This window comes from Coregonus clupeaformis, chromosome 23 (genome assembly GCF_020615455.1).
Source record: "Coregonus clupeaformis isolate EN_2021a chromosome 23, ASM2061545v1, whole genome shotgun sequence".
Lineage (NCBI taxonomy): Eukaryota > Metazoa > Chordata > Actinopteri > Salmoniformes > Salmonidae > Coregonus > Coregonus clupeaformis.
In genome coordinates, this window is record NC_059214.1 from 31,274,197 (window position 1) to 31,291,983 (window position 17,787).

General features: G+C 50.5%; 1 protein-coding gene across 1 annotated transcript; it reads right to left on the reverse strand.

Moving 5' to 3' along the window:
- Nucleotides 1-7,774: 7,774 nt before the first annotated feature.
- LOC121536282 (NAD(P)H dehydrogenase [quinone] 1-like) lies at nt 7,775-9,698 on the reverse strand. The gene is made up of 6 exons (XM_041843549.2): nt 9,590-9,698; nt 9,270-9,434; nt 8,978-9,108; nt 8,706-8,819; nt 8,382-8,483; nt 7,775-8,153 (listed from the first exon to the last, which is right to left on the reverse strand). Exons 1-6 carry the CDS (start codon nt 9,603-9,605, stop codon nt 7,854-7,856), a joined length of 828 nt encoding a protein of 275 aa, XP_041699483.2. The 5' UTR covers nt 9,606-9,698; the 3' UTR covers nt 7,775-7,853.
- Nucleotides 9,699-17,787: the final 8,089 nt, after the last annotated feature.

Consider the following 17,787-nt stretch of genomic DNA (forward strand, 5'->3'; position numbering starts at 1 on the left):
ATGAAACAATAGTGTAAAACCCCCTAAACTGATCTAGCCTGCCTGAAGAACCGCTAGGCTACTGCTAGTCATACAAAAGTACAGTGGGTGGTCCGCTCAGGTCTAACTAGTGTTTTTAGACAGATTTCTTCCTACGGGTAATGTACGCCCAAGGGCAACTAGCTTAAACTCCCCTTTTCCCAGAAACACACAAAGCTACCAAACAGGGTAATCAGCAATTAAGTAGTACACAATACACAACAGTATCCGCACTCACATAACAAAACAGTAGTCTAACAGAATTACCAATCATAATAAACAGCAACTTTAGTGAGTAACCAAAAACAGGACACCACCGTGTCCATACTCACATCCGGAAATATTCTCTCTCTCTCTCAACAAACACAAGACTGGTTTTTATACAATGGGATGTGTGATTGAACAAACGAGTAACAGGTGGTGCAATGCACAGGAATGTTCACTGATTGGTCCAATCAGCAGGCACCTCAACGACCACCAATCAGGAACATACAGGACACCTGTGATTAGGGCAGAAGGAGAGAAACACACAAAAACACAGGATACCTGTATCCGTAACACACCTGTTCCACATTATGTTTGATTGTTGCCCTATAATTACCCCTGTCTCTCATCGGGATCTTGTGTGTGATTGTTTCCCTTCACGTATGTCGTTTGTGAGCGGGTTATTTCCTCCCTGCGTGGAGTTATTCTGTGTTCATCTTTTCAGTATCGGATTAAAGTACGTTTCCGAGAGTTCCATGTCCTGCGCCTGACTTCTTCAACCGCATCTCACTGACAGACGTGACAGAATCACACACCACAACATGGAGTCAGCAGGAGCGACGGCACCGACCGTATCACTCGAGGAGCGCGTCCTACAACAGGCAGCTATGCTTCAAGATCTTGGTGCCGCCATGGAAAGGGTGGTGAACACCTTGGGACGATGGGAGAGAGGAGGTTTGCCCACATCTCCTCCAACGATACCACCACCATCGGCCACTCCTATCGTCTCACATCAGGAGTCCAGTGGGATTCGGCTCTCGCTCCCGAGGGCTTATGATGGCACCGCAGCCGGGTGTCAGGGTTTCCTGCTCCAGGTGGAACTTTACCTGGCAACCATTCACCCGGCACCCTCGGGATACGAGAGCGTGTCCGCCCTCATCTCCTGTCTGTCCGGCAAGGCACTGGAGTGGGCCAACGCCGAGTGGGGAGGAATAGACGCCGCTACTGTGAACTATGCGGAGTTCACCCGCCGCTTCAGGGCGGTGTTCGATCATCCCCGGGAGGGGAAGGCGGCGGGTGAGCGTCTGTTCCACCTCAGACAGAGGAGGAGGAGCGCGCAGGAATTCGCACTGGACTTCCGGACTCTGGCTTCCAATTCGGGATGGAATGAGAGGGCCCTCATCGACCACTACAGGTGTAGCTTAAGAGAGGACGTTCGTCGAGAGTTGGCCTGCAGGGACACCAACCTAAGCTTCGATCAGCTGGTGGACATGTCGATTCGCCTGGATATCCTGTTGGCTACCCGCAGACGTCCGGAGCTGGGGCCGTCCATTCCATCCCCCAGCACTTCCGAGCCGAGCCCTATGGAGCTCGGAGGTGCTGGTAGTAGGGAGGCCAGGAGAGAGGCTGTCCCCTGCACCAACTGTGGCCGCCGAGGACACACGGAGTCATTCCAGGTGAGTAAGGCCCCAACTCACCCAGAGCTCTCTGTTGTTCATATGTGTATTCAAGTTGTGTTTCCAGAGGTTTCTTCTCACTCTCAGCATAAGGCGCTAGTCGATTCAGGCGCAGCTGGGAATTTTATCAATCGCCATTTCTCATATAAGTTAGGAATCCCTTTATTACCAGTCGATGTGCCCTTCCCTATCCATGCCCTAGATAGCCGGCCTTTGGGGTCGGGATTGATTAGGGAGGTCACAGCGCCACTGAAGATGAAAACGCAGAAGGGTCATGAGGAGACTATACAGTTGTATTTAATTGACTCTCCTGCGTTTCCTGTGGTGTTGGGGCTTCCCTGGTTAACATCTCATGACCCCAACATTTCATGGCAACAGAGGGCTCTCAAGGGATGGTCTGATCAGTGTGTGGGGCGGTGTGTAGGTGTTTCCGTAGGGGCAATGACGGTGGAAAGTCCGAACCAAATGTCCACAATGCACATTCCTCCTGAGTATGCCGATTTGGCACGCACCTTCTGTAAGAAGAAGGCGACTCAATTACCACCTCATCGACAGGGGGATTGTGCGATAGACCTCCAGGTTGGCGCTGCGCTCCCTCGTAGCCATGTGTATCCTCTGTCTCAGGAGGAGACGGCTGCTATGGAGACATACGTCACCGAATCCTTGAGACAGGGATACAAACGGCCGTCCACTTCCCCTGCGTCCTCAAGTTTCTTTTTTGTGAAGAAGAAGGATGGGGGTTTAATCAGATCACTATTAAATACAGCTATCCTCTCCCTCTGATTGCTAGTATGACGGAGTCATTACACGGAGCGCGCTTCTTCACAAAATTGGATCTCAGGAGCGCTCACAACCTGGTGCGCATTCGGAAAGGAGATGAGTGGAAGACATCATGCAGTACCACCTCGGGTCACTATGAGTACCTCGTCATGCCATACGGTCTAATGAATGCTCCTTCAGTCTTCCAATCATTTGTGGACAAGATTTTCCGGGATTTGCATGGACAGGGGGTAGTGGTGTATATTGATGACATTCTGATATACTCCGCTACACATACCGAGCATGTGTCCCTGGTACGTCGGGTGCTGGGTAGACTGTTGGAGCATGATCTATATGTGAAGGCAGAGAAATGTCTGTTTTTCCAGGAGTCCATCTCCTTCCTGGGACACCGGTTGTCTGCGTCAGGGGTGGAGATGGAGATTGACCGCGTTTCAGCCGTGCGTAATTGGCAGACTCCCACTACGGTAAAGGAGGTGCAGCGTTTTTGGGGTTTTGACAATTACTACCTGAGGTTTATCCGGGGTTTTGAACAGGTAGCAGCTCCCATTACCTCCCTGCTAAAGGGGGGCCCGGTGTGTTTGCAGTGGTCGGCTGAGGCGGACAGGGCGTTTAGTCATTTGAAGGACCTGTTCACCTCGGCTCCGGTGCTGGCACATCCGGATCCCTCTTTGGCGTTCCAAGTTGAGGTGGATGCGTCCGAGGCGGGGATCGGTGCTATACTGTCTCAGCGCTCGGGCACGCCTCCTAAACTCCGCCCCTGTGCTTTCTATTCCAAGAAACTCAGTCCGGCGGAACGCAATTATGACGTGGGGGACAGGGAGCTGCTAGCGGTGGTCCACGCCCTGAAGGTGTGGAGACATTGGCTTGAGGGGGCTAAACACCCTTTTCTCATTCTGACTGACCATCGTAACCTGGAGTACATCCGGGCAGCGAAGAGACTGAACCCTCGTCAGGCTAGGTGGGCCATGTTTCTTGCCCGGTTTGTATTTAAGATCACTTATATCCCAGGGTCACAGAACGTTAAGGCAGACGCCCTGTCCCGACGATATGACACAGAGGAGAGGTCCATTGAGCCCACTCCCATACTACCAGAGTCTTGTCTAGTGGCACCGGTGGTGTGGGAGGTCGACACAGAAATCGAGCGGGCGTTACGTACCGACCCTACTCCCCCAGAGTGTCCAGAGGGACGGAGGTACGTGCCGCTCGAGGTCCGTGACAGACTGATTTATTGGGCTCACACGTCACCCTCCTCTGGTCATCCTGGTATTGGTCGGACGGTGCACTGTCTTAGCGGGAAGTACTGGTGGCCCACCTTAGCCAGGGACGTGAGGGTTTACGTTTCTTCCTGCTCGGTGTGCGCCCAGTGTAAGGCGCCTAGACACCTGCCCAGAGGGAAGTTACAACCTCTACCCGTTCCACAACGACCGTGGTCTCACCTGTCGGTGGATTTTGTCACGGACCTTCCCCCCTCCCAGGGGAATACCACGATCTTGGTCGTGGTGGATCGGTTTTCTAAGGCCTGCCGTCTCATCCCTATGCCAGGTCTTCCTACAGCCCTACAAACGACCGAAGCCCTGTTTACTCACGTTTTCCGGCACTACGGGGTGCCTGAGGATATAGTGTCTGATCGGGGTCCCCAGTTCACCTCTAGAGTGTGGAGGGCGTTTATGGAACGTTTGGGGGTCTCGATCAGCCTTACCTCGGGTTTTCACCCTGAGATTAATGGGCAGGTGGAGAGAGTAAACCAAGATGTGGGTAGGTTTCTGAGGTCCTATTGCCAGGACCGGCAGGAGGAGTGGTCGGGGTATATTCCCTGGGCAGAGATAGCCCAAAACTCACTCCGCCACTCCTCCACTAATCTTACGCCTTTCCAGTGTGTGTTGGGCTATCAGCCGGTTCTGGCACCCTGGCATCAGAGCCAGATCGAGGCTCCTGCCCTGCAGTGGATGAATGGTTTCGGCGCTCGGAGGAGACATGGAACGCTATGCTTGTCCATCTGCAGTGGGCCATCAGACGGCAAAAGGCGAGCGCCTATCGCCACCGCAGTGAGGGTCCGGTTTATGCACCTGGAGATCGGGTCAGGCTCTCGACCAGAAACCTGCCCCTTCACCTGCCCTGCCGGAAGCTGGGTCGGCGGTTTGTGGGGCCATTTAAAGTCCTGAGGAGATTGAACGAGGTATGTTATAGTTTAAAACTGCCTATTAATTATCGCATTAACCCCTCGTTCCATGTGTCTCTCCTCAGGCCGGTGTTAGCTGGTCCACTCCAGGAGAATGAGGTACGAGAGGCCCCTCCGCCCCCACTAGACATCGAAGGGGCTCCGGCGTACTCAGTCCGTTCCATCGTGGATTCGAGGCGTCGGATGGGGGGTCTGCAGTATCTCGTGGAGTGGGAGGGGTACGGTCCGGAGGAACGGTGCTGGGTCCCTAGGAGGGACATCCTAGATCCCTCCCTGTTGACAGAGTTCCACCGGAGGCCCCGAGGCCGGGGTCGGCGCACAGCTGAAGCCGCGCGTCAAGGGGGGGGTACTGTCACGGATTCTGCCGAGGATGTTCCTCCTCCTTGCTCGGGCAGGCTTCGGCGTTCGTCGTCCCCGGAGTACTAGCTGGTGCCGTTCGATGTTATCGGTGTCTGTCTAGTTTTGTCTGTATTGTTTACACCTGTTCCACATTATGTTTGATTGTTGCCCTATAATTATCCCTTCACGTATGTCGTTTGTGAGCGGGTTATTTCCTCCCTGCGTGGAGTTATTCTGTGTTCATCTTTTCAGTATCAGATTAAAGTACGTTTCCGAGAGTCTGTGTCCTGCGCCTGACTTCTTCAACCGCATCTCACTGACAGACGTGACATATACTGTGTAATGAGATGAACGAATTAAGGAATGATTGATTGATATATATTGAAGTAGACCTTTAGGCCAATAACACTAAATGAGGACCCACTGTAAGTACATGGGGGCTGCCATCTTTATGCACCTTCGCCATTACAACACTTGTGGACCAATTTACCTGGATGAGATTAAATACGTGCAGCATTGAGTGAATGTAAAGCAATTACATGAAATGACGACTGGCGAGCCTCTCTATGTTACACAAATACCTAGCTAACGTGGGGGAAAGTGAAGTTAGCAAGCGCATGCGAGAGGGAAGCTACCGACACACACACATTTTACATTTATATTTTAGTCATTTAGCAGACGCTCTTATCCAGAGCGACTTACATGAGCAATTAGGGTTAAGTGCCTTGCTTAAGGGCACAACGACAGATTTTTCACCTAGTCGGCTCAGGGATTAGAACCAGCAACCTTTCGGTTACTGGCACAATGGTCTTACCCACTAAGCTACACACCCTTTTAACAGCTAGCTAACCTCAATTATTGATAGTTCTTCTGGTAACTAATAATTGTTTCTACATAACCAGGAAAATCCATTGAACTTTATATCAGTATTTAGCAGCTACGTATTATATATGAACAGGTTATTACTGCGTTCTTACCTAGTGGTTGCCGTCTTACTGTAAGTATCCGTACACTGCCTTATTGACTATCGGTGGAGCTAGCTGGTGAAGCAAGCTCTTGGCTAAACCCAGTCAGGAGAAGAGGGAAAACATTTTCTCCCAGAGAAAAGCATTTAATGCAGTTATTCACTGTTCCTTCAATTAAGTTGTGACCTCCAGTTCTGATATAACTGCTGATATAGCAGCATCAACACCAACCTCAAGAGCAGCCATTGTTATGATTTTCGACTTCTTCACCCAGTACAGGGGCTCTTCATTGTCGTCATCAACTAAACCAGCCACACAGATTATCAGAGGACACTGATTGGTCCGGCCAAATGGTGGATGGAAGGAAGGGGCTCAAACGGTTTGAATCTGGTCGTGGCCAGACTGCATCCTTGCAACGAAAAAAGAATAACTGGTATCCTGTTTTTGGTCATAATTGTTTATGACTGACTTCTCGTTAAGGTCACGTCGTGCCCAGACAGAGAAACTAATTTACTGCCCCGTCAAAACAAATATGCAGTCTTTTGATTGTAAAAATTCTATGTAATATCATTCCAAGTCCTTCAAACTGGAAATATAGTTACTGCTCTTAAGTGTCATATCCATTTAATTCAGTGTTTTGTCTCATTGTAAGGGGTCTAATGTAATGTCTGTTAAATTTGTGTTCTTACTTTTCCCCTTAACTTTGAGTTGCTATTGCCTTCTATTGGATATTTTCAACCAGTGCCTTTAAAAACTGTTGGTTTGCGTGATTAACACCAGTCATTTAGGCTTCAAACGCTGTGCCAGAAAGGTTTTTCTGAATGGATGTGCTTGTTTTACCTCCCTGAGATATCCAGAGCAGCCGATCCTGGCACGAGTACCCACTTCCTCCCATTGATTGTGGAGAATAGCCTTCCTGTCAGCGTGTGGGAGATGAGAACCATGGAGAACAATAGAGCAGGATGGGACAGGACTGGTGATCTCCCTCCAGACAAACATACCCTGGCCCAAACCCTGCAACTATTTCTGACAAGCATGGCTGCTTCAGAGCCTATACATGCTCAAATATACCCACCCTTGACACAGGTTACATGCCACAAACCTCAATTACCCATTCAGGGAAAACTCCTGGCCCTATGGCAAACACGCGCACAAACACTGCAAAAAGCTTGAGCTCGCCCTTAGTTGTGCTTCCTGTGTCTTGGAACAGCAGTCCCAGATGAACCCAAGGGCTCGGACCATGTTCCCAGTGTGCCTCCGCTGTGGAATTAAGTGCTTCCCACCAAAACAAGGGAGCTCCCCTGACTCCAAACCGATCCTAGAGGTACATTGTCACTAAACTGTTGCAGAAATCCTAATCTGGAGTAACAAGCAGTGTATTCATAGCACAATGCAATAATTTAGCGCTGAATGTAAAGAAAGCCCTCTGCGACCTTGCCTATGGTAAGCCTTCTCCTAAACGGATCAATTTCTTCCCGCTGTATGGAAGCTGAGAGCTTTGAGTGGAAGGGTACAGGCCCCGCCGGTTGACCCAAACCAAAGCGGCATGTGGGAAAGGGGTCAAGCCACCCCATACCCAGTCCGTCAGTGAGAGCATACAGGTCACAGCATGTCTGCGTGGGGAGAGTATGGAACTGAGTGTTATGAAGCTGCTTTTGTAAAGTAGTGAGCCTCAACCCAGTGGCTACCATACAAGATTAGTGAACTAAACAAAATACTTGAATGCCATCAGAAAATGTGGAAGACTGCAGACGAGTTAATTAGTCAGTTGACCAACTATGAAACCTAGGTTAAAGCATTGAATAACAAGTGTGTTATTAAAGTGAACACCGTTCAGTTTAAGGAAGCCAATCTTTATTTGTTATTTAGAGCATAAGCAGCATGTGTAGGATGACAGTCCTCCAGTATCCTTCACACCCCAGCTTTGATCTGGCTGTTGGGTGGGAGGGGCTTGCCCAGGTGGATTCCGACAGACAGGCCAAACTCATTGGCTGAGTGCTTCTCCTGGACATCCTCTTTGAGCTGGAAGCCCCTCCCACCATCAAAGCTGTCAGAGGGTGTGAAAGTAAGCGGTACTTCTCCCAGAAGCCCTTGCAGCCGTGTGCGCCATGCCTCCAGCATGCTGTCCCGAGCCACAGCGGGGATGTGGGGTGGAGCCCAGAAGATCTGAGGAGCCAGAACCTGGAAACCACAGTAGTGCAGGATGCCGTTCTAAAGAGAGGGAATGAACTTATTCAATAACCATGCTAAAGTATATAAAACATGAATTGATTTGTCCAACTGAAGCAGTCCTCCAATCGTTAAAATTAGCACTTTCCAACCTGGAAGTCAAATGCTTATAATAAAAGCAGACATCCAGTGGAGATAACATATAGAAAGCAAAAGCACGTTGCAGTACAGCAGTCTACATGCTGGTAGTGTCAGCCAAGCCTAACATACCTGCAGTGGCCACAGGGTGACATTCATGTCTCCATTGATACCATTGGCACTGAACATAGACTCCTGGGATCCAGTGGTGAAGGACAGCATGGCTTTCTTGTCCTGGAGGGAAACAAGGTGAGGAGACATTGATCTGAATGGACCACAGAATGGGAGGAACCTTGAAGGAGCATGTAAACCAACCATTTGTGGCGTTATTAAAAGGCCCATTGCAGTAAATGTCTCCTGTGTCATTGTACAACAGCTGATGTAACAGTAAGAGCAAAATCTGAGTCATTTCTTGATCATTGCTGGTTGAAAATGTAATCTACATAGATCCCCTACCTTGAAGATGCCCTGGCTGTACCTCTTTTCTGAGGTGTAGGCAAATCCCAGTGTGAGCACCCGGTCCATCCAGCCCTTCATGATGGCAGGAACAGTGAACCAGTACATAGGAAACTGAGAGATGAGACACTAGTCAAAAACCAGTACCTGGAATGGGTGCATTTCAGCCACCATCCAAAAAGCACTAAAGGCTCTACACTTAAAATTAGGTTAGGAAAATTGGCTTCATCAACTGTGAGCCTAAGACACTTAACAGTACTGCAGGAGATCACCTGGAATATGACAAGCTCCGCTTCAGAGAGTTTGCGGTGTTCCTCAGTGATATCAGCAGAGAGTCGGCCCTCCTTCCATGCCAGCATGGTCTCCTCTCCATACTGGAAGTGCTCAGCATCCTTCACCTCCCCTGATAAATCATAACAGACTGAGACTAAGCAAGTTGAGGTAGAAAAGAAAAAGCTCTTGCCAACAGAAAATTGTGGTGACCTTAAGCATTTAATAGGCACTCAAGCTTACACTCTTATCATTCACTACTGTAATTAAGTAACGCATGGTTCAGACTGTTACCAGTGATATCGTCAACAGTAGCAGAGGCTTTAAACTTCATGGCGTAGAGGTCAGACACCTCCACCTTACAGCCCTGAGCAGTCAGAGCTGTCACAGCTGCATCTTTAGCTGCAGCGTTAAATGACCCAGTACTCTGGTGGGCGTACACGATCAGAACCTTCTCGGCTGCAACCAGATCAGATAAGCCACATCAAAGTATTGAAGATAATGCTTTTCTTACTCAATGAAATAAACTCATTTCTTCTAGCATAAAGACAAAGTGAAAATGGCATCTAATCTGGAACACACAAAAGCGTTTAGGACTCTTACAAATGACTCACCCATTTTGTGTGGCATGGTCTTCTGCTTGTGATGAGCTAAGGGTCAAGGTGACTTGGAGGGAAACTAGCTGAGACTAACAGGGCTGAGACTGCTGCTCTTGTAATGCTCTCTGGACCAAACACACCCTCTCACACAGCTGCCTGTCAATCAGCAATCACGCTAATCGTCTGTCAGTCAATCAATCAAGAAGTCTGTCATATCTCTCTCTCCCCAGGAGAATCTCAATTGATTTTGTTCGACTCCTCAGGTCCTCGTGGACTCCCAAACTATATGTGTTGAGTGTTGAAAAGAAATTGAGCTGATTATAGATCAGTGTGTTTACATGTGTTGTGGGTGTGTTCGCTATAGGTGCAGATAGGGTTGCAAAGGGAGGGTATATTTCTGGTAACGTACAAAGTTGAAGTTTGGTAACTTTCAAGGATTTTATGTAATTTATAACATGACATCTACTGGCATTTTTTCACCCAGATTATTACAGGTGTCTGTAATTATCTCTGGCTCTCTGTGTGGCCTTATCACATGTAAAATATATAAAATAATACAATACGATGATTTTAGAATAGAAAATATAATGTCAAAGCTGTAAAAGATTATCCTAAATATAACCTAGCAACTTAGTGAATACCACTGGTGTTTAATATGAGGGTTTCAGCCAGGGGCGGAATGGCCCTATTCCTGGTTGGCCAGTCTGATCGGACCTGTATATAGCCTTGGTCCATGGCGTTAGAACACTGCATGCGAACATACCAACTGAGAAGCAAAAACACCATCTGAGATGTTCACAGACCGGGCGCCCTCAGCGCTCACTGTCTGCAGCTGGATGCTTCTAAAAAATACAGGACAAAGACCAAACAAAACAATGGTGCATAAAGATGGAGGAATTCAGATATGATGTCTATGTTTGAGCACTATCCAAATACTTTTAAAAATACGCAAATTGCAACCGTCTTTGAGCTAAAATTGGGATCATCTGCACTGAGTTCACAAAATATTAGGAACACCTGCTCTTTCCATGACAGACTGACCAGGTGAATCCAGGTGAAAGCTATGACCCCTTACTGATGTCACCTGTTAAAGACACTTCAATCAGTGTACATGAAGGGGAGGAGACCGATTTAAAGAAGGATTTATTTTGTTCTAAGACAATTGTCTTCAGGCAATTGAGGCATGGATTGTGAATGTGAAGATAAAATATTTATGTCTCGTTGAACGGGTTATGGTGCACTGGTTTGAGTGTGTCAAGAACTGCAACATGCTGGGTTTTTCTCGCTCCACAGTTTCCCGTGTTTATCAAGAATGGTCCACCATCCTAAACGAAAGCCTCGTGAAGCAGTCAATGCGTAGTCGTTCTTTGCTGATGTGAAGAAGAAACTGAATGAAAGAGAGTACAGCGAGGGAAAAACGACAGGCAAGTAATCTGTATGCACATGGGCCCAATTCAGACATGACTTAACCTTTACGGGATCGGTGTCCCGTATACGGGACGGTTGAGCTACCGTGCGCTAATGTGATTAGCATGACTGTTGTAAGTAACAGCAAACTTTCCAGGACATAGACATATCTTATATTACCAGAAAGCGATTAGTTACCGGAGTGTAACTCCAGTTCTATGAGTGGAGTGGAGCCCCATAGGGGAGCTCTGCTCCTAATGGTTTACCCTCTGCCCTACGGCAGCAGCAGCCTGAGACAAAATTATGCACACACCTACAGCCAATAGGAGTACAGGTGTCCCTATAAGAGGGGGTGCCTCCCCTCAATCAGCCTCCCAAGATATTTTTCTTCAGCGAGACTAGAGAGGGTCGGCAGGGCCTTAAGTCCTATGGGGCTCCGCTCCACTCATAGAACTGGAGTTACACTCCGGTAACTAATCGTTCTATATCGTGGAGCTCCGCCCCATAGGGGAGCTCTGCTCCTAATGGTTTAAGGCGGAGCGTAGCGCTCCAAAATGTACTCCCTGCCGAGCCCAACACTTCCCATCGAAACGAGAAAGTCAAGCCTAGCAATGGCTGCAACCGAGTCCCGCAGTACTGCAACTAAAAAACCCTACGGGCGTCACAATATACCGCGTCATCGGTTAAAAAACCCGCCCCACCTAGTCCAATGGCAATGCCAATGACTAGTGGGCAGATCATCAGAATAGAAGCCATACTAATCTGTACTAGCAGATAGATGTGCCTCAATATCCTGTGAAAACACTACCGACCACTAATGGAATGACATCAAGTGTCACTCTACATTATGAACACGGTAGACCGCCTCACTCACTCAATGGAATCCCAGAGATTAGTGGGCAGGAACAAAAACATGAGTCATACTAACTGAACAAGCAGATAGATGACCTCATATTCTGTTAATCAACGCATGCCTCTACTGTACTGATCCTGTCAGTCAGGATTCATGTCACAAAATATGTTTTCTTATCCAAAGCGGACCTGATGGAAACCCAGTCCATAGTCCTGCTTTTCCCTCTCTTCCTAGCTCCATATCTCCCTTCAGCTATGCTGAGTACAGACCGAGCCAAAGAGTTAGAAAACACATCTGTCAAAAACACGTCTTCCTAACCAAAGCGGACCTGATGGAAACCTGAGTCCACAGTCCTGCTTCTCCTCTCTTTCTTGCTCAAGATCTCCCTTCAGCCACACTGAGTACAGATCGAGCCAGAGAATTAGAAGACATATCTAAGAGATAGAAACGGATAAATGGAGACGGCGTCGACCAGGATGCTGCTCTACAGATATCCTCTACTCCTGTTCCTCTAAAAAGGGCAGTAGAAGCCGCTACTCCACGAGTGGAGTGAGCTCTGATACCCTGAGGCAATTGCCGCCCTGCTACCTCATAAGCTGTCTCAATGCCTTCACAAAGCCAGTGAGACAGCCTCTGTTTTGAAAGAGTCTACCTAGTGCAGCCGCACCGTGACACACAAACAACTGAGGCGATGACCTAATCGCTGCTGTGCGCTCGACGTAACATGCCAAAGCGCGTACCGGGCACAGGCGATGGAGCTTCTCCTCACTCCTCTCTCTATGAGGAGGAGGAGAAAAAGCCCACAGCTCCACGGTCTGTGACCTATATGAACTCTTAATAACCTTCGGCACAAATGCCGGGTTAGGACGTAACACTGCTCTGCTCAGGTCACCATTGATGGCCAGGCAGTCAGGTCTCGTCGAAAGAGCACACAAATCACTGACCCGCTTAGCTGTAGTCAAAGCGAGCAACAGTGCTGTCTTGATAGACAGCATCTTGAGGGGTATTTGATTCAATGGCTCGAACGGCGACTTACATAGCGCTTCGAGTACCAAAGCCAAATCCCACTGAGGAAGCGTGACTCTAGGTGTTGGCCTAAGTCGCCGTGTTCCTAAAAGGAAGCGTTTCACTAGAGGGTGACTAAAGACATTGTCTCTGCCAAAACCCTCATGACAAGCTGAAATCGCTGCTGCAAACACTCTAATCGTGGCAGGCGATTTTTTCTTATCAAACATGAGCTGCAGAAAAGAGAAAATACTCTCCACCTGACAGCTCATGGGGTCCACACCTTGTGTGACACACCATCGTGAAAACACGTTCCATCTACTGGCATACATCTTAGAAGTGGAACTGGCACGTGAACCCTGTATGGTCCTGATCACTGCATCAGATAACCCACGGCGCTCTAGCCTGTCCCTCTCAGCAGCCAGGCCTTCAGTGGTTGGCCGATTATGGGCAATTTCCCTATCGTGCCAGCCGCCTGAGACAACGCGTCCCGTCGATGTGGAATTGGCCAAGGTGGCGCAATCAACATCTGACTCATCTCCGCAAACCACAGAGCCCCGGGCGATCGGGGCGCTATCAGTATCACTGACAGCCCCCTGACCTCACCCTGGCTAGCAGTGGGAGAATGCAGGACAGCGGAGGGAATGCATACAGGAGAACTCTCGGCCACGGTTGGTGCGCAAAGGCGTCCCTTCCCAGTGGCGGTTCGTCCTGTTCCCTCAGAGAGAACCACAGAGGACATTGCGAGTTCACGCGTGACGCGAATAGGTCCACCTCGGCTCTCCCGAATTGTTCCCAAATCTGGAGAACAATGTCTGGATGCAGACACCACTCGTCGTCTCGAGGACCCCCTCTTGACATGAGGTCTGCTCCTACGTTCAAGTAGCCCGGAATGTGTGCTGCTCTCAATGAGCGAAGGTGCTCGTGAGCCCACAGCCACAGTTCCTCTGCCGCCCGATGGAGAGCAGGCGACCTGACACCACCCTGGCGATTTATGTGGGCTACTGTGGTCCGGTTGTCTGACCAGACCAGCACATCGCGACCCCGAAGGGTAGATGCGAAGTGGGTCAGAACCAGTCGAACCGTTTCCAACTCCAGGAGGTTGATGTGACGACCTGATTGAGGCCACACACCTCCTATCGCTTGTGTCTGACATGTCCCTCCCCATCCCGTCAGGGACGCATCCGTGAATACTGGGATGTGAGAGGACACCTTTCCTATCGGGACTCCGTGCGTGAGAACGCGCGAGTTTCTCCAATAGTTTAGGTCTGCACTGAGCGAGAGGGGAACCACCACCAACCGATGACGTTGACGCAATGGGTCTAGTCTTAGTTGGGCGAACCATCGCTGCGTCCTGCGCATGTGCAGGAGTCCCAGCGGAACCACAGAGTGGGCTGACGACATGAGACCCAAAAGTGACATGTTCGACAGCGCCGTCACCGTGTGATTCGGACGACACTTCCTTAGGGCTAGCAACAAGGCTACCCTTCGGGGGTCCGAGATTCGAGCCCTCATCCTCACAGTGTCTAGCTGTATCCCCAGGTAGACAATCTGATGAGTGGGCCAGGGCGCGCTCTTTTTCCAATTCACAGCGAACCCCAGACTTGTGAGATGCATCACTGTCTGTGTTGTGTGAGTGATCGCCAGCTCTGCTGACGGGGCGAGAACCAGTAGGTCGTCCAGGTAGGCTAGTAGCCGTATTCCCTGACGGCGCATCGGTTCCAATGCCGCCTCCACACACTTGGAAAATGTGCGAGGTGCCAGGGCGTACCCAAATGGCATCCTCGTGTATTCGTACGCCACCCCTTGAAAGGCGAACCGCAGAAACTTCCTGTGACGCGGCTGAACCGGCACATGAAAGTACGCGTCCTTTAGGTCTATGCTCGTACAAAAGTCCCCTCTCTGGACACATTCCAGCAGACGTTTTGTCGTTAGCATTCGGAAGGGCCGTTTGGTTATGCTCTCGTTGAGAATGCGTAAATCCAAAATCGGCCTCACTCCCCCCGTCTTTTTGGGCACTAGGAAATAAGGCGAATATAGCCCTTTGTTCCTTTGCTCCCGGGGAACTACTGTCACCACCTCCTTCGCCAAAAGTTCCGTAATCTCTGTCATCAGAGCGGCCACTTTGTCTGGCGTTTTCATCACCGTCTCCACCACTCCCCTGAACGGGGGTGGGGTCCGGTGGAATTGGAGAGCATAACCCTTCTGCAACGTCTGTTCTAGCCAGCGTGAGAGGGTGCAGCTTCTTCGCCACTGCCAGCAATGCTGAGAAAGTGGCTGGGCGCGAAGCTGTGGTGCATCCAGTAGGAAGGACCTGTATTCCTCTATGGCCCTTACCGCCACTGTTCCCCAACATTGAAGTGGTGTAACAGCCCAAGGTGGGCCTCCCTTGAAAGGGAGAGGAAATGCGTTCTGAGAAAGAAAGAGGAGTAGGGACGTCGGTTAAACCCGTAACCGTCGTATTCCTGCCCTCCTTGAACGCATCGCGGGTCTGAATTGCACTGACCGAGGCCAAAGCCTGCGGCAGGGCACCATCCCCAGCAAGCGATTGCGTCATCTTAGGTGACTGCAATTCGCTATCAGAGCCCTTCACTACAGTACTCCTAGAAGTCTGTAGTATGAGGTCTCTATGAGGTAAAACAAGGCGGCGCCTTGATACCTTCTTAACTTTCACCTTCTGTGTGTGTTCAACTCTGCACCCCTGGTGGGTTGATTCACGCTCAGTGTGGTGAGTACTGGCTCGTTCTGTCAGGGGAGCTGATACTTCTGTTATACCCATAACGCTAGTAATCCTGCCCTCCGTGAACGTAGCATGGGTCTGAATCGCATTAACCGAGACCTTGGTCTGCGATAATGCGCCGTCCCCAGATAGCTGCTGTGTTACAATGCCTGGGGGCACCGATACTCTGGGCACCTTGGTGACCGTGGTAATCGGGCCCTCCGTGAACGCAGCATGGGTCTGGCTCGTACTAGTGGAGACCTTAGTCTGTACTAGTGCGCCATCCCCAAATAGCGGCTGCGTCCTCATGTCAGAATCTGACCGGGACTGCTGCCTTCTATGTAAAGCACTTCTTATACGTGAAGTGTGATGTGACGACCTGATTGAGGTCTTCTGGATACCTACTCTTAGTGCCTGTTCAGCAACGCACCCTCAGTGGGCTGAACGGCTCTTAGAGTGGTAAGGAAGAGAGGGTGAGATTTGAACGCTCTCGGACGTATTATGGAAAAGAGGCTCTTTTTTGACAAAGTCAGGTGGAGCCAACTCTTTATTAAACACATCAACAAAATCATTTACATCAGCACCCGTCCCTTCAACCGAAGGGGTGGGGGGAACAGTGGGCGCGTTTCGACACCATCGATGCGTCCTCCATCCTCTCCCCGCGTCCCGTCACGTACGCCTCCTCTTGCCTCCCTTGGAGGGCCAGGTCGGCGTCCTCGTCACCTCCCTCGCCGGCTGTAGTGGGGCTACCGTAGCTGCTGGGAGGGCCGAGCCCGCTCCCTTGCTGCTCATGGCCACCGGATGACGCCGATTACGCCGCCTCGTCGTAGATCCCGGTCTACTTAGAGGGGCGGAGGTAGATGGCCTTTGGGGAGGAGGGGGGCCGAGTCGTCCTGCCAACGGCAGGCTTCTTCTCCTCCTCCAACTTCGAAAAACGCTCCGTCGCCTCTTTGACTGCGACCCCAAAGAGGCCGTCGTCAGAGAGGGGGGCGTTCAAAAGAGACGTCCTGTCTGCCTCTTTCATGGAAGTCAAAGACAACCAGAGGTGTCATTCCCCGACCACCGAAGTGTCATTCCCCGACCACCGCGCAGACTGCGGACGCCTGTGTAAGGTGGAGTATGGCGCCAGAAATTCTGGACGCCTCCTCCACCTCCTCTGGTGCCATCTCTGTCTTACCCGTGGTTAAACGGGACAGAGAGGCCGCCAAGAGGGCAATGTTGTTAGCTGCTGCTACAGCTTGGGCTCCCAACCCAAAAGACTTCTCTAACAGCGACGCTGTGAGTCGGTCCTTCTGGGATGGCAACGTGGCCTTCTTGGAAGAGGGCCAAGGGCTCGAACCCGGTACGAGATATGGCGCTCTCTAACCTGGGGATTCCCTGACCCAGAAGCCTTCCTTCCACTCTCGTGAATGGGAGATACGCTTTTACAGGCGAACGCGCCGCTAAAGGTGCCTCCCACGAGCCTCCAACGTACCTAGCCAAAGAAGGCATGGCAGGAGCCACTGGCTCTGCCGCCTTCCTTGGCCTGGAATAAGGACCGCCCTCCATCATATCAACCTCCGGTGCGGAGGGAAGAGGGGGCAGCTCTATTGCCGTTGAGCAGCTCTCTCAATGAGACCCGGAAAATCCGCTCTCAGAGAGGCTGCAGCGAAAGAGAGAGCTTCTGATCTCTCAGAGCTCGTATCCCCTTCGCTATAGGGACTACAAGCCCTCTCGCTCTCCAAAGGAAAGGGGGGCTTGAAAGTATGAGGGACGGGGTCCGACTGTTCCATTGGAATGCCAGACCCTTCCTCAAAATCCCCATCTTCCCCGAGTCTGCGCCGTCGGACGACGCCTCTGAAGCAGAGGCTAGTATCGACAACACATCCTCAAGGGGGATGTCCTCCCTGAAAAACGCCCAACGCTGCTTCCTCTCCTTTAAAGAAAGGAGGGCGCAGGAGGCGCAATTCGGGGGACTGCAGACACCTTCCTTGGCATGCTGGGATCCCAAACACACGAAACATAAGTCGTGGTGGTCACCGGCCGCCATGGAAGTGCATCTGCACTGAGCTCTGAAAAGAGCTTTTGGGGGTGGAAATTATCCTGGTGTGCTCATTTAGACGACGTTGATGACTGGAATATCAACGGCGTTTTCGTCCTGAGTCTTCGTGCTTCGTCTCTTCTTGGCTCTTCAGTCTAGTCATCCAGTCGCTGAAGAAAAAGGGAGGCTGATTGAGGGGAGGCACCCCC

Coding starts and splice junctions, on each gene's coding strand:
- LOC121536282 (XM_041843549.2), bottom strand. Junction 8,820..8,977: donor CGGAGCTTGTCATATTCCAG/GTGATCTCCTGC, acceptor CTCATCTCTCAG/TTTCCTATGTACTGGTTCAC. Junction 8,484..8,705: donor ACAGCCAGGGCATCTTCAAG/GTAGGGGATCTA, acceptor GTTTCCCTCCAG/GACAAGAAAGCCATGCTGTC.